Here is a 15,731-nt window from a genome sequence, read left to right as displayed (position 1 = left end):
CTCACAACAATGGAACAAAAGAGTCCATTCCGCCCTGATGTGTTTTCATAGGGACGATATGATCACGACACCTGAGCACCGACCTCCTGAATTCAGGACAAACATGAAACCTCCTGTTTCCCTTCTCAGTTTGAAGAAGACGGGTTTGTATTGACAGAAACAAAATGAATAATAATAAAAAAAATCACATCAGAATCTGGATGTAGATACACACGATGATGTCACAGAACATGTGTGCGGGTCAATTTGTTGCCATGACAACAGCAGAGCTGAAACAAGCAGCTCGGTCCATGTTGATGGATGATTCTACATCTGAATGACAGGTGACATCATCAATCACAACCAGACGTGATGTCACATGTTCGCGTGACAAACACACTTCAGGTGTGTGTTAGAACTACAGGATGTTAACGTGCATACGTTTCCCTGTCTGTTAGTTCTTCAGCTTAATTGAAGAAAATAAATCAAACCAGATGATTATTGATTTGGTTTTTGACGTTCAAGAGAGTTTAATAAAGTTTTCATGGTCAGCTGATGAGGACAAGGAAAAACAGAACACGTGTGTATGGACTGTGCGAGTGTGTGACGATAGAAATGAATAAACAGGAAGTGACATCACACCATGTTATTACTTTCTTCTCAGCTGATGTTTGTTTTTCTTCTAACGGCAGTGTAGCGATTGTTTATTGTTATCTTGCTGTTGGTTTGTTTAACCACACAATGAACTGTGGGTAATTCTCTTTGCTAAAGAACCAGATCACATGATGCTGGTAGTACATACGTGTTCATGACACAGACGTGATCACAACAGTTTGTTTTATTTAGACAGGACGCTCGTTATCAACTTAAAAAAGCTGCTATCATTCGTCAGGAGGAGGTCAGAGGGAGTTCAAATGTCGGGGGAGGTCAAAGGTTAGAGGGAGTTCAGCGGTCAGGAGGAGTTTAAGGAGGGGGAGGTACTCCTTTGACAGCAGGTAAAACTACAGAGCTGCAAGTAAGACAGTTTGTTCCCCATGGCGCCCCCTGCAGCCTGAGTCACAGCTGGATGTAATGTTTATCCTGAGGGGGGACATGCAGGACATGTCCTGTCTTTGTCTTCAGCTCTGGAAGCTGATAGATGATGGGGACGCTCTTCAGGCCTCAGTAGGAGACTCATCATCGTCTCCGTAGACCACGCCCTTCAGGTAAGCTCGCTTAAAGTCCTCAAACACCATGTCATCAGGTTCACTGAGAGAGAATCAGATCATCAGAGTCAGGCTACATCCACACGACTAAGTTTTCATTTCAAACTCATCTCTGCCACTTATACACCTGCGATCACGTGACTATTCAGAGTCGCTGAAACAGAGAAGTTGGAAATGCTGCAGGTTCGAGCAGGAACTGAGACGTTAGGAAACGATGCCGCTCACAACACAGGGGCAGGGATTAAAACTGATACAGAACGCTTGTGTGGACAAAGATTGTTAAGTTTGAAAATCTTTTAAAATGAAAATGCAGGCATATGGATGTAACCTCAGTGAAGGGGTCTCACCTCTCTTTGACTGAAGAGACGATTGACACAGGAAGTGATGAAAGAGAAAAAAAGTCATGAGTGAAAAAAACTGATTTAATAAAAAACAAATAAACTGACTCTGATGTAAAAAAAAAAAAGAAACAAAGATTTAGATGTAAAAACATGATTCAACCTGTAACATCAGGATTCAATCAGGGTGCTGAACTATGAAGCAGGCTAACTTCAGGTTTGATTCAGGTTAACTTCAGGTTTGATTCAGGTTAACTTCAGGTTTGATTCAGGTTAACTTCAGGTTTAACTCAGGCTAACTTCAGGCTAACGTCAGGTTTGATCAGGTTAACTTCAGGATTGATTCAGGTTTAATTCAGGTTTGATTCAGGTTAACTTCAGGTTTAATTCAGGTTTAATTCAGGTTAACTTCAGGTTTGATTCAGGTTAACTTCAGGTTTAATTCAAGTTAACTTCAGGTTTGATTCAGGTTAACTTCAGGTTTGATTCAGGTTAACTTCAGGTTTAACTCAGGCTAACTTCAGGCTAACGTCAGGTTTGATCAGGTTAACTTCAGGATTGATTCAGGTTTAATTCAGGTTTGATTCAGGTTAACTTCAGGTTTAACTCAGGCTAACTTCAGGCTAACGTCAGGTTTGATTCAGGTTAACTTCAGGTTTAATTCAAGTTAACTTCAGGTTTGATTAAGTTTAACTTCAGGTTAACTTCAGGTTTGACTCAGGCTAACTTCAGGTTAACTTCAGGTTTGATTCAGGTTAACTTCAGGTTTGACTCAGGCTAACTTCAGGCTAACTTCAGGTTAACTTCAGGTTAACTTCAGGTTTGACTCAGGCTAACTTCAGGCTAACTTCAGGTTAACTTCAGGTTTGATTCAGGTTAACTTCAGGTTTGACTCAACAGTTTGAATTTACCTGGCTCAGGTTTAGGATTCATGAGTCTGAATGGGACCTCCAGAGACACCTCACTGTAACACAAAAACAAAACAGTCTCAGCTGTCAATCATAATGTCTTATATCATCAAATAACTAAATCAAACCAAACTCATCAGAAACACTTGAACAAATATCAGTGAGAGAAGAACGAGCTGAAAAGACAGAAACATCTTTGACAAACATTTATTTAAAGGTACAGTGTGTAGACTTTAGTGACATCTAGTGGTGAAGTGTCATGTTGTAGCTGAACACCCCTCCCCTCCCCCTCTCCTTCCAAACATGAAGAAGAACCTGTGGTAGCTTCAGTTAAAAACATAAAAACTCAAAAGGTGTTTAGTTTGTTCAGTCTGGACTAATGTAAAAAACATGGCGGCCTCCGGAGAGAGGAACCCCCCGATTTAAAAATAAAGTATTTAAATATAAAGTATTTAAATATAAAGTATTTTCTGGGGTAAAGAAAACTACAACTCATTCAATTTAGAGGAAATTAATTAGTGAAAACATCATGAGGATTATTCTACATTGAATATTTGTCAATAGTTCCCTTTCACCTGAATCTTACACACTGGAGCTTTAAAGTCTACTTTGATTTTTAGTTTGGTTTATGTCCCATCTGCTAACATGGAGGAGGTTTATGGTCTATACTGCAGCAGGCCACCAGGGGGCGATCCAGATGTTTCACACACACACACACACACACACACACACACACACACACACACACACAGGGTGTTTGTACCTGGATGCCAGCGTCCTGTTGTTGAAGCAAAGAAAAAACTCTCAGTCACTTTCATGATAAAACATTTAAATACGATGTTTGATGTAGATCATTGAGGTCAAAGTTCATGGACTCACCCACTGGCAATCATCCTCAGCACCACTTTATACGACACCAGGATCCCCTGAACCTCCTTCATCACTTCCTGTTTCACACTGATGGGGGGAGGGGAGGCTGTATGATTAATGTGATCATCACTGAAGATGTTTGAGGAAATGCTTGGTTCATGTGTGTGTCTCACATGCTGGATGAAGCCAGGTTTGTGTCTTCATGTTTCAGTCGTCCGTCCAAAGCGACTCCTCTTCGATCTTTGTTGTGAGTCAGAACAGGAAACAGTGTGTAGTGTTTCTTTAGAGATGTCCCACAAGGAACACAGTCGCTGAGACACACACACACAGAAACACTTTATTAATCCCCGGAGGGAAATTCAAACGTCACAAAAGTCCTGAGCAAGCGATGAAAAAGCAGGCATAGCAGCCTAATCAAAATAAATCAAATTAAACAAGAAGACAAAAATAAGTAGAAATAAATCTGCAGTACAGATCAACATGAAATGTGAGTTAAGAAACACAGTATACATGTTTAAGCTTATTTACAGGATGTCATTATACAGTTTGACACCAACAGGCTGGAGGTGGATGAGTCTGTCACTGAACAAGCTGCAGAAGCTAATCAAGACATTATGGAGAGGGTGTGAAGGAAAGTCCAATATCGTCCTTACTTTGGAAACAAGTTCTCCTCTCCATCACCACTGTGACAGCCCCCCCCCCCCCTCCCCCAACAACATGGCTGGCTTTCCTGATTAGTTTGTTGAGTCTATTAATGTCCTTCTTCTTCAAGCTGCTGCCCCAGCAGACAACAGCAAACATGATGGCACTGGACACAACAGACTCATCAAACATCCGCAGCATCGCCCTGTCTATGTTGAAGGACCTGAGCCGTCTCAGAAAATAGAGACGGCTCTTTTGAAGACCTAACCCTCAAACGAACATTTGAAATTGTGAGGACCAGACAAAATGTCCTCACAATGATGGTATTGAACCATAATTGGTCTCAAAACTACAGAAAGACAAATAAAAGATCAGACTCACTCAGTTTCCTCTTTGGCGACGGATTTGATGTATTTGTCGTTGGAGTAAAGAACGACATTGGTCACCTGATCGACTGAACACGCAAACAACACGTTTATGAAAGGTCATGCATGATCTGAACACATGTGACCACATGATCATGTGACAACAGACACACATCACCTGACACACTGATGTCTTTGATGTTCCTGTTGGACGAGTTTGTGATGTCAACGTTCACAATGACGGGTTCGCCGTGATAAAACGTCTGAGGAGAGACAGGTGAGATGGACAGGTGAGACAAACAGGCACAGACGTTTGAGACAGACAGGCATAGACAGTGGAGACAGCCAGGTTCCTGTCTAACCTCTTTGGACAGGCTCAGTTTGACGGACAGAGGTCTCTCAGACATCAGAAACTCGAAGGTGCTCTCTGCCACAGGAACCAGGTCCTGCTTCTCTGGACTGAACTGGATCTTACGGATACTGAGACAAACTGAGCTCCTGCACAAAGAACAAACGGATTCAGAACAGGATCCATTGAGTCCTGACTCTGATCCTGGTCCTGGACTCACTGTTTATTGGTCTTCTCGTCCTGGTTCTGACCACAGAACGCTTTCACCTCAAACTCCACCGCACATTTCTGACACAAAAAATACACAAGAGGATGAAAAAGTCAGAGTCTGGATCTCAGGCTGGTCTGTGTTTTACTCAAATTAAAGCAGATGCACTTTTTCTGGAGCAGTTCTCAAATCAGAGCTGGAAGAAGAGAAACCAACAGAACCAGGGTTTTTTTCTTTCTACTGAAACAGTTTGGTTCAGTTTACCAGTTTGACCTGAAGTCCTGACTTGTTCCTCACGTGTTCCTGACATGTTCTGGAGGTTCTGTATGTGTGAACAAATGTCTGAGTCAGTTCATATCTGAAAACATCTTGTTAGAGAAAAACAGAACTCTGTTCTCCTCTGATTCTCTATCATTAGTTTAAGATGACTGGTGAGGCTCATATTTTATTTATTATCAGGTGAAGTTGATAGGAAACAAGTTCACACACCTACAACATCTAGCACCCCCTGCAGGACAGTTGGTAAATTCAACTTTTACTAAATCCTGTCTTTAGTTCAGGAAAATAACGTCCAGTTGGTTTGATTCTGTCTTTGTCTCCACATCAGTGGCCACCATCTTGGTTCTATCAGTAGAGTGAAGGCCGAACTGAGTTTAGTAGTATATATAGTATATATCTTGAGAATACGACGGTCTGGTCTCAGCAGCTTGTTCCACTCATAGACTGTATATAAAGAGGTTCCACTCTTACATTTCAACGTTAGCTACTCTGAGCCGCTAACATCAGCTAGCTAGCTCGTTAGCCTCGTCACAAGTCCACCTGTTGGATCCTTCGTAGCTCGGGATGAAAGGAAACACGGGTCGGCTGCATTTGAAGAAGGCGGAGCCTGAACTGTACAGTCGAAGCAGATGTGGTCCACATCGACTCTGGTTCTTTCATCTAGTTAAAGAGTTTTTTCTTACTCAGTCGTCAGAGCTGCTCATTGTGGCAACTGTTGGTTTCTCTATAAATTTAACATGTAAAGAGCCTCGAGATAATTCATGTTATAATTTGATGCTATATAAATAAAACTGAATTGAACCCAGCTACAGTCTGAGGAATGGGAGGTGACATTTTATTTTACTCAATGTCCCAGATCCTCCACCATGAGATAAAAACCTTAATAATACATGTGAGCTTCATGAAGCAAATGCAGCATGTCGTAGAGAAGATATTATTCTGAGAACTCATGTTCTTATAATTCTAGAAAAGACAAGTTACCTTTCCCACATCAGAAGGTCCCGGCTGCAGAGCGACAGAACACGGTAGGTTGTCTGGAAACTGAAACAAACTCACTTCGAATAAACTTGTCTACGACAATATCATTTTCACACATGATGATTGACACAAGCTCCGTGAAAACTTCAGACTACAAACAGCGTTGATGAGAAATGAGTCGCAGAGAGTCTCATGTACAAGGGATGATGCTGTGGGGAGCAGGAATAAGATAAAGGAGTCAGTTGAGCTAGACTCCTCCAGCAGGCAGCACTGAATGGCCTCTCACCTCAAAGAAGAAGGGGAATGCGTTGTCTCCGAGCTTTCGCAGCAGCTTCTGTTGGCTCTTAGTGTGAGTTAGCTTGTCCTTGTCCTGCAGCTCAGGATAAACCTGACGAGTCACCAGGAACAGGTCCCTCCTGAAGGCAACGCCCAACACATCCATGTCCTGACGACCGTATTGAAATGTGCACGACAACATCACGTACACTGCAAACGCACCAACACCACGCATTAACAAGTGAAGAAGATGAAGTACCACTACTGGCCACTAGAGGCTGAATCCATTAAATCTCAGACTGTGTTAAACTGATGTCTGATTATTACTGATCATTATTAATTGTCCATGTATGTCAAAGGTCAAAGGTCGGTCACAGACCTTTCTTTCCCTGCAGCAGCTGCGGGTCGATGAAGATGACTCCATCTGAGAGGACCAGAGGAAACATCTGTCAACATCTGGTACTAGGCTAACTTAGCTTTTAAAGGAACATCAAATCATGTCGGACGAGACCATGGATCTGTTTCTTCTCCGAAACGTTTTACGACGACTCAGAAGAAAAACATTTTTGTGACAAACATTTTAAATTAATTTAATTATGTTTAATTTATTTTAGTGAAAGAAGAGTGAAGAAGCTGAAGCTCTGGTCAAGAACATGTTAGCATAGCTAGCATACAAAATAAAGATATGGAGCCTAACTGAATGAAAACAGAAATGTTAGCTTGTTTGTGTTGAAACTCACCGACTGGATCCACAAAGTCGCAGTGATCCACAAAGTCTCTCTTGGTCATGTAGACAGCAACCTGAGAGCAGAGGACGGGTCAGAGCTGCCTGGCTCATAGGTTCTACTCTGTTTCTCATCAATCGTTAGAGAACAGTTCATAAACAACACAATCAGAAAATATCTTTAAATTTCACTAAAATTTTATCCAAAAAATTAAAATGAGAATTTTAACTCACCGACTTGTCGCGGGACACTTTCTTGAAGACAACGTGTTTCAGACTCATCGTGACTCAACGTGTCGACACCTGAAGACACGATCGCTGCTGTGACCTCATATTCACATTAACTCAGTTTTAACGACTCTTTCACTACATTTTAAAAACATTAATGAAATGTTTTTCTGACTGTGCCCTGAAGGAGGCGCTGTGTGAAAAACAGGTGAAGAGTCCTTAAAGTAAACACAAACACTGACCTGAAGAAGAGAAGAGTTGAGATGAGTTCCCTCTGATCACACTGAGCTGCTTTTATAAGGAGGACACACTCAGCCTGGTCAGCATGCTGCTTATTACTGACACACACTCACACGCACAGACACACACACAATATAATCCTGCAAATCTCAGTCTGAACAAATTTAATCAGGTTTGAAGTTTGGTACCGACTGAAACGTCATCACTGACATGACGTATGCATTCTGCTGTTTTGGTTTACATCCACCCCGGCATCGGCCCTCATCACCTAAAGCTCTGGAACCTCCTCGTCTTTCTAAGTGACCTTTGACCTCCTGGCTGTGAGTCTGGGAAATGAACACACGTGTTCTGATGTTGGGTCATATCAGTTTCACATGACTGTTACATCACATGTGATCAACATAAGTGTCCCTGAGCCGATGAGTTGACTCAGCAGTTTGTTTGCTGACATCAGCAGATTACTGAGCTCATGGGGGGGGGGGTCCTTTATTTAAAAGTTCTACCTCTGATGGACGTCTGCGTTCTTTTGTTTGCCAATAAGATGAAAAACTATTTTAAATATGTTGACTGAAGTGAGTTCAACATATCCAAGAAATCTTTATCCAGCAGATCTTAACCTAACAATCACAGTAAGGTAATAAAAACCAGAGAACAAACTTCCAGAATAAAATTAACATATAAAGCTGCTAAAAGCAAGCAAGCAAAACATCTGTAACTGTATCAATGTGAAAGTTACAGCGCCCCCTGGTGGCATTAGGTAAAAATATAACGATGTGTGTGAATGATATAAATAACTGGGGCCACAAGATCTGAATCTGTTGTTTACTAACAAGACGAGAGGAAGTGAAGTAAAGAAGCCTCTTGATGAGAAACGTTAGAATCCCAGGATGTGGCCTTGATAATGTTCAGTATTTAATAAAATCATTTCACAGACTAAAGCTACTTAAAGGATCAAAGTATTAAAGTATGTGTGGTTCTCCTCCACCAACACCCCCAGTACATCAGTAAGTGAAGTACATGCAGACAGTCTGTGGTACTGTGAGTACTTTGCTCCTACGGGTCAGGTTGGTTCTTGTGGGTCTCTAAACACACACAGACACAGACAGACAGACACACAGACATACACATCACCACAGACATACACGTCACCACAGACAGACACCCCACACACACAAACAGACACACACCAGCTGATCATGAAGACTTTATTAAATCCTCTTTAACATCAGGGGACAAAGTGTGTGAGTACTTGTACTTCCATCTTTGTGAGGACCTTATGAAGTGAGGACATTGCAGTCACTTTTCCAAAGGTCTGTTTGAGGGTCCTCACTAAGACACAGGTACGAGAATGTGCGTGTGTGTCAGCATTACATCAACATTCAGATCAACACGCAAGTAAACATGTCATTATGAACATGTGATTGAACACGAAGGCATCAGCTGATCCTCAGTCTGTATCAGCAACATGAAACATTTCATCAACTGTCCTCTCATTGGTAAGAGTCTCTGTCTCCATCAGCCAATCACATGTCAGACCACAGGATGGCCTTGCTGCCCTTCTCCACACTGACCACGTAGGCTCCTGACGGTGACCACGACACGGCATTGATAGCAGAGCTACGGAGAGAGCGACACGAGGTTACCTGAGGTCAGCTGATCAGCAAGCTTTAGTCTCATTGACCGATCACTTTGATCAGTTTGTCTCTTACTTGTGGTTCCGGTCCAGAGTTCGGTCCACTTTCCCCGTCAAGACGTTCCACACGTACAGAGCGCCGTCAGCTGACCCTCCTGCTACGTAGCTGCCATCAGGACTGAAAACAGACACTGCAGCATCATCATTGGCCCTTTTCCACCAAGACAGTTCCAGGGCCAGTTTGGAGCCAGTTCCTGATCTGGAACCAGTTCTTTGTGTTTCCACAGTCAAAGAACTGGCTCTCGGACAGAAAACTGGTTCTAGAAGTAAAAACCAACTACGTCAGAGGTTGGGGGTGGGACTATTGTGACCATGATCGGGTCGCATTTCACCAGTCTGAGTGCAAAACACTACATTTGTGTTGGTGAAGACCAAAATGTTTCTACCCAGTCTGAGTTTACACAGTTCCGATGTTGTGCATCTTGTCGGTGAGCAAGAGAGTGAGACAACGAGCGAGCGCAGAGTTGGGGGGGCTGACGGAAACTATGAATGTACAGTTTTGTAGAAAGATTTTACTCATTAAAGAATCAATTGTAGCGTGTTGACAATGTGGTTATAAACAAAACAAAACAACAGAGTCTGTTGGAGTCAGGTTGGACTGAATGAATAAACATAAATGATTAAATATATAAAATATAAAATAAAAGTACCCGGGTTACTGTAGTGTTTAAGTGTTGAACGCACCTGAAGGTGACTCTGGTCCAGTCCGCTCCACACTTGAAGCCCTGTGCACTGAACACACAAACACAAAATTAGTACACACCTGTACCACACTTGACAAACACACACCTGTACCACACACACCTGAACGTCTGTCGGACAGCGTTGGTGCGCAGGTCGATAATCTTGATGAGGTCATCTCTGGAGCAGGTGAGCAGCTCAGTTCGGTCGATGTTCAGGTCCAGAGACGTTACTCGACCCAAAAGCTCGAGTTCGTGTACGATGCTCTCCGCCCTGAAAGTGAGAGACGAGTGACAGCACAGGTCAAAGGTTAGTTTGTAGTTCAGGTGAGTTCTGGAACTTTCAGCCATCAAGCTCACCTGATGTCCCAGAATCGAACTTTCTTATCGAAGTGCCCACTCATGACACACTGCTCTGTACACACAATGTCGTTACAGCTGGACCCAGCGAACACAGTCTTCATACCTGCACAGGTGAAACGGTCAGTTACTGAGTTGGTGTCTGACTGCTATTAGAAAAAACATCACTCAAACAAATGGACCAATCACATACAGACTTTGCTGCGGAGGTCCCAAAGTTTGAGCGTTCGGTCGTAGCTCCCAGACACGATTCGAGCGTTGTCCAACAGGAAACGAGCAGACAGCACCTTCCCACTGTGGCCTGTCAAGGTGTGCTGTGACACACGGACATGATGGATTCATTTAGTCTGTGGTGTGTTCAGGTGTGTGGACATCATGTCTGATGTTTATGACACAAACTCATCATTTCTGTGGCCTCAGAAGTACAATGAGATCATGTCTCAGGCCACGCCCCTTAGCCTTATGCTCCATGATGATTGGTTCTGTTGGATGTCAGCCACCACTATGAGCCTATAAAATCTCTGTATAGACTCACTGCAATGTCACTTCCTTTCTGTCAGCAGCTCCTGGGACCACCATAGCAAAACTAGTGCATGATGGGAGCAGAGAGCAGGGGCTGCTGGGAGCTAAGGCGGCTGAGGGGGGAGGAGCTGAAAATCAGACCTTTTACATGACATCACAGACCAGCAGAAACAACTAACTCCAAATGAAATCATCAGCACAAGATGGCAAATCAAGTCAACATCTTGTCTGTCTTCAGCGGTTGTAATGATGTCACTTACCCTCAGTCTGTAGTCGTCGACCGTCCAGATGCGACTGGCGAAGTCGTTAGAAGCAGCCAACAGGTATGAACCCTGAAGACAAACCACACGTTAGAGTTAGAATCTGTGATCGTCTGCACCTTCGTCTACAAACACTTCTCTCCTGATTCATAAGCTGCTTTCAGACATGCACTGAACTCTGGAGACCCTCCACACACCGAGATGCCCCCCCCCAATATCTTTAAAGAAACCCACTTAGGAAGATCATATTTATTATTTTTGTAATTTCTGTTAAATATACACAAAGAAAGGTAGTTATGCAACTTTATCTGTTCAATGCACAATATTCATATTTACAGCATCTTTTTAATATTTAGCTTCAGTTGAACAATATGTTCTGCTACTACAGCACAATATTTTTTACATATAGACTTTGAAAATGTCCATTAATATGAATATTTCCTTGTCTGAAAGTAGTCCTATGTACTCCAATAAAAAAAAATTGCTATACAGTATGAAGCCGTGCATCTTCCGCTCCTGCCAACAGTTTTAAACAAATGAATGCATTCAGTCAACAGAAACACTTGAGTGCTTTTATTTTGAAACAGAAAGTGTTGCACACATTAAAACTCAGATGAAAGATCATTTTCTGTTTATTCTGCTGTGGACGATAATGTTTTATCTGTATACGTCACAAACTTATTTCCAAAACTCCCCAAACCCGTTTTTAAGCACTTCAGCGTTCCATTCATTTGTTCTTACGGGGCTTTGACTGTTATCGACAGAGTGGAAGATGTGCGTCTTCATACCGTGGAGTCCTGACATTTAGTTTGGTACATAATCCGTCGTGTATTGAAGGAAATGCAGGAGATAAACCAGCGTGTCCACTGCCAGTAGCGGACAGAGCGGGTGTGAACAACAACCAGCTGATCTGCGGTGCAACCGCAGCCTGTGAGTACAGAGAGATACGGAGATCGACAGTGAGACTGTCGAGATCTACTGGTCGAGCCTTAGTTAGAGTTGGTCCAGGTTTGTCTTGGACCTGCTCTTAGTTCTGCTGCTGGAGGTCTAGAATGTCTAGGATACACGGAGCTTCTCTTTCCTCTTCATCACATTAATGCCTCATCAACACATGTTACTGACGTGACTTCTTCACCAGAGACCTGGTGCTTCATCATTTGTAGATCCATCTGTAGATCATTAACAACAGTAGATCTAACTCTTCACTTGTGCTTCCATCACATGAGTGTGTTGTTTACATGTACTCTCATAAATGCCTCTGTACTGCTGCTGTAAGTCATGTTAAGTGTCCGTAAGCCCTGACAGTTAGATTCTACCCAAAACGAGGTCATTGACACCAAGTTCTAGGTGTTTTGTCCTCCGATATCCTCCAAGCCACAATCTCGCGCCTCTATTGTGGGTATCGCTGGTGTCCTCACGTTTGAAGAATCGATCTCCAGTTACTTCAATTGTATTTGGCTGCAACACTGTTTACCTCTGAAACTCAACTTCACCCACATAAGGCTGAGTAGATGAGTGAATTTTCATTTTCGGTTCAACAATTACATCATGTTCAAGAAAAACAAAGATACTTTGTGACGAAACCATGATCTTGACCTTTGACCACCGAATTCTATTCAGGCCATCCAACTGAATGTTTGTACAAAATTTGAAGAGATTCCCTCACGGTGTTTGTGAGATCTGGTTCATGGGAATGGGACGAACAACGCACAAGCATAATTAACCAACACAATACAAACTAAGTCATACAAAACAGGTTATTGTTAACTCACCGTGCTGTCAAACTCAATACTGGTGATCCCTGCGTTACTTCCTGTTAGAGCTCCTTTACACTCACAGCGACCTGAGAGACAGAGAGAGCAGGTCAGTGATGTTAACTCAGACTTAACATGTCGTAATCTGTGATGGTGTCATGGTGACCTCACCTGCAACAACCTCCCACAGCTTGACCCTGCGGTCCATTCCTCCTGTGCCCAGGAGACGAGAGCCGGGGCTGAACTGGACAGCGTTCACCTCGCCATCGTGTGCTTCCTGAGACACACACACAAGCGCACACACAAGCGCACGCACGCACACGCGCGCGCACACACACACACACGCGCGCACACACACGTGCAAAAATATCAGTGTGCGTCTCTCTATCTCTCTCTCTCTCGCCCTCTCCCTCTCTCATTTGGTCTCAGGTTGAAAACTTGAGATCAACTCCCTCCTCCTCCTCAGCCTCATGCTCCATCCTGATTGGTTCTGTTGGAAGTCAGTCATCACTTTGAGCCTATACGATCTCTGTACAGACACACTGTAGTGTCACTTCCTGTCTGTCTGTCAGCAGCTCCCGGGACCACCACTGCAACACTAGTGCATGATGGGAAGTGAGAGGAGGGCCACTGGGAGCCAGAGGGCATTAGGAGAGGATTATGGGTAATCAGACCTTTTACTGTTCATCATCGACCTCTGAGTTCGTATATCAACTGGGAAAGAGTGATGATTCCTCGTGTGTGCAGCACTCTATCGTGGCACGAAAAGGCAGAGCTGGGGATCAAGCCACTGACCTTCTAGTCTCTCCCTTATGAACACACATCAATTCAGCTGACGTCCATTTGTTTGAAATGACGCCACAATATCAACACTGATCATCACATAATGATCCATACTTTTCTTCAATGAGTCTAAGCTTGCATTCATCACAATACAAATGCTGTTTAAATAATTGTGTTCTAACTATTCTTATATATCGTCAACTAACAGTTGTTGACTGAGGATAGATGATTGGACAATTTTGGCATATTGTCCAACTCTACATTAGAGGTCCTGTGATGTTTCCAAACTGATGACTGAGCAGCAGTCCAAACATCATGTGTTAAACAACATGTCGTACTTACAAACACGTGCAGCGCCATTGATGGGACTCGAACCTCAGTGCACACACCTGATGGAGCGTCAGGGTTCTCAGGTGAAGAACTGAAAGAGTTAGCCGCTCGACGTCTGGAGGAGAAGAGAGAAGGAGAGATAGAAGGAGAGAGAGAGACAGAGAGAGAGATTAAGTCTCCTTCACTCCTGTATAAAGTCTAAGTCCAGGAGAAGCGAGGACACAGCAGAGCGTCCTCCACTGAGTCACTGAGGGAGTGGGGGGGTGATGAGCTTCTAACATGTGACACAAACATGAAGAAACACAAACAAATGTCTCTGGAGACAAAGTGCTGACACACGTAGAAGACACAGACGAAGACATGAAGACAGTTTGTGGTGATGAGAGCTGACGACGGTGTCAGGTGATGTAAACATGATCACGTCCTGTCTCTGGCTGCTCCACCTCTCACCTGAAGAACAAGGAGGATTTGATGCTGTTGTGAACGAGTCTGAGCAGAAAACCTGCTGCTGAGTTTTTCAGCCTTGAAACACAAACTCAGGATTTTACCCAGAAGTCATGTCTGAAAACAACTACAGAGGAGGAGAGGGTTTATGAACTTTAGTGCAGCCAGCCACCAGGGGGAGCTGTCATGTCATCCATCTTGATTTAATGACTTTGTTCGCAGTAGCCGACTACGTACCCAAATATGTTAGAAATGGAATCCAGAAGACCAGCAGGGGGCGTCTGAGACATTTTCTTACTGTAGAAACATGAACAGCAAGTTAGAGAAAGAGACAGTGAGGGACAGACAAGGAAACAGACTATAAAGGGTCACTATTTTATAAATCTCTCTGTTTTCTGGAAGGATTAGAACCTGTTGGTTCTGGTCTCACCTGGGCGTTCTGCTGAGCGGTCTGTTCTGTGACGTCTCTCCTCCCCCCTTCCCTCCGTCCTCAGTCAGAACCTCAATATCGTCTTCCCTGAGGACAGACACACTGGGTCAGTACGACTCATTCACGTCTGCATTAAAACAGATCTTGTGTCCGGTAGGGATGTCGGGAGTAACCTTTTTTACCATAACCGCTGTTTCATAACGTCACAGTTTCATTACTGTAAGAATTGTAAAAACAACGATATCTAACTACAGTGTCCTGAAACTCGTGAGTCACGGAATTTGTGTGTGCGCGCTGCGCTTGTTTGTGTGTGAGAGCCACTGAGCCATGGTTGAGAAGAGGGAACTGAAGTAAAAGCCTTATTTCTATCAATGCTGGACAAAAACCTCCATTGGAGGAGTACCATAAATAATATGCCCATTACCTTTTCAGTACTACTAGTACTTCACTAGTCAACACTTGGCTTCCAAAACAGATAAACTTCCATAGGTGACCCTTCAAAATAAATGTTCCAACAGATAGACTGCTTATGATGACAGGAAACACAAATTCACTGACCAACCTTTCACAATAAGGCAAATAATCAAAAAGCTTACACAAATTATTTCGAAATGGCCAAGTGTTACACTATAAAAACTGACAGGATATAGTTAATAAATATTTTAGCTCATTAGTTATTATTACTAGCTGTATATTGCCTGTTGTGTCTTTTTCCTTCTATAGTATTAATAATCATGAAAACCGTGATATTTGCTCTGACAATCGTGGCACCAAAGTTTCATATAGTGACATCCCTAGTGTCCAGGTGTGATTTCATCCACGCTTGTGTAAATAACATGAGCTGTTTACTGGCTCATGGCTGCTAGCTTCCACTTCCTGTGTTTTG

General features: G+C 43.1%; 2 protein-coding genes and 2 non-coding genes across 8 annotated transcripts in view; all 4 read right to left on the bottom strand.

Annotated features, from left to right (window-relative positions):
* Nucleotides 1–908: 908 nt before the first annotated feature.
* Nucleotides 909–7,671, bottom strand: LOC109641176 (S-arrestin-like). Of its 3 annotated transcripts, XM_069534795.1 has the most exons (16): nt 7,592–7,671; nt 7,356–7,424; nt 7,138–7,198; nt 6,777–6,821; nt 6,408–6,607; nt 6,125–6,184; nt 4,877–4,944; nt 4,670–4,805; nt 4,486–4,570; nt 4,324–4,396; nt 3,474–3,611; nt 3,310–3,387; nt 3,194–3,208; nt 2,434–2,486; nt 1,532–1,541; nt 909–1,227 (listed from the first exon to the last, which is right to left on the bottom strand). In XM_069534795.1, exons 2-16 carry the CDS (start codon nt 7,401–7,403, stop codon nt 1,134–1,136), a joined length of 1,164 nt encoding a protein of 387 aa, XP_069390896.1. In that variant the 5' UTR covers nt 7,404–7,424; nt 7,592–7,671; the 3' UTR covers nt 909–1,133. The 3 variants fall into 3 exon arrangements, with proteins under 3 accessions (XP_069390896.1, XP_069390895.1, XP_069390897.1); XM_069534794.1 differs by lacking the exon at nt 7,592–7,671 and having other exon boundaries at nt 7,356–7,533; XM_069534796.1 differs by lacking the exons at nt 1,532–1,541; nt 7,592–7,671 and having other exon boundaries at nt 1,036–1,227; nt 7,356–7,533.
* A 1,109-nt stretch (nt 7,672–8,780) lies between these two features.
* The window catches only part of atg16l1 (ATG16 autophagy related 16-like 1 (S. cerevisiae)), an 11,534-nt gene continuing 4,583 nt past the window's right edge, over nt 8,781–15,731 (bottom strand). For 2 of the 3 annotated variants that reach the window (XM_020105551.2, XM_069534784.1), the window contains exons 9-20: nt 14,846–14,932; nt 14,653–14,712; nt 13,984–14,086; nt 13,030–13,135; nt 12,877–12,947; nt 11,105–11,176; nt 10,516–10,636; nt 10,323–10,428; nt 10,087–10,236; nt 9,967–10,014; nt 9,299–9,400; nt 8,781–9,206 (exon numbers count right to left, since the gene is read on the bottom strand). In XM_020105551.2, the coding sequence (XP_019961110.2) occupies nt 9,113–9,206; nt 9,299–9,400; nt 9,967–10,014; nt 10,087–10,236; nt 10,323–10,428; nt 10,516–10,636; nt 11,105–11,176; nt 12,877–12,947; nt 13,030–13,135; nt 13,984–14,086; nt 14,653–14,712; nt 14,846–14,932 (1,120 nt within the window). In that variant the 3' untranslated portion in view covers nt 8,781–9,112. Of the gene's footprint in view, nt 9,207–9,298; nt 9,543–9,966; nt 10,015–10,086; nt 10,237–10,322; nt 10,429–10,515; nt 10,637–11,104; nt 11,177–12,876; nt 12,948–13,029; nt 13,136–13,983; nt 14,087–14,652; nt 14,713–14,845; nt 14,933–15,731 lie in introns of all 3 variants that reach the window. The other variant, XR_011244595.1, reaches the window with a different exon arrangement.
* On the bottom strand, nt 10,735–11,007 carry LOC138412128 (small Cajal body-specific RNA 6). The gene has a single exon (XR_011244636.1). It is a non-coding gene; the product is annotated as a small Cajal body-specific RNA 6 (non-coding RNA).
* Nucleotides 13,280–13,554, bottom strand: LOC138412127 (small Cajal body-specific RNA 6). The gene has a single exon (XR_011244635.1). It is a non-coding gene; the product is annotated as a small Cajal body-specific RNA 6 (non-coding RNA).

This window comes from Paralichthys olivaceus, chromosome 11 (assembly GCF_024713975.1).
Source record: "Paralichthys olivaceus isolate ysfri-2021 chromosome 11, ASM2471397v2, whole genome shotgun sequence".
NCBI lineage: Eukaryota > Metazoa > Chordata > Actinopteri > Pleuronectiformes > Paralichthyidae > Paralichthys > Paralichthys olivaceus.
Note: the sequence above shows the minus strand (reverse complement) of the source record. Positions and strands in the feature narration are given on the sequence as shown.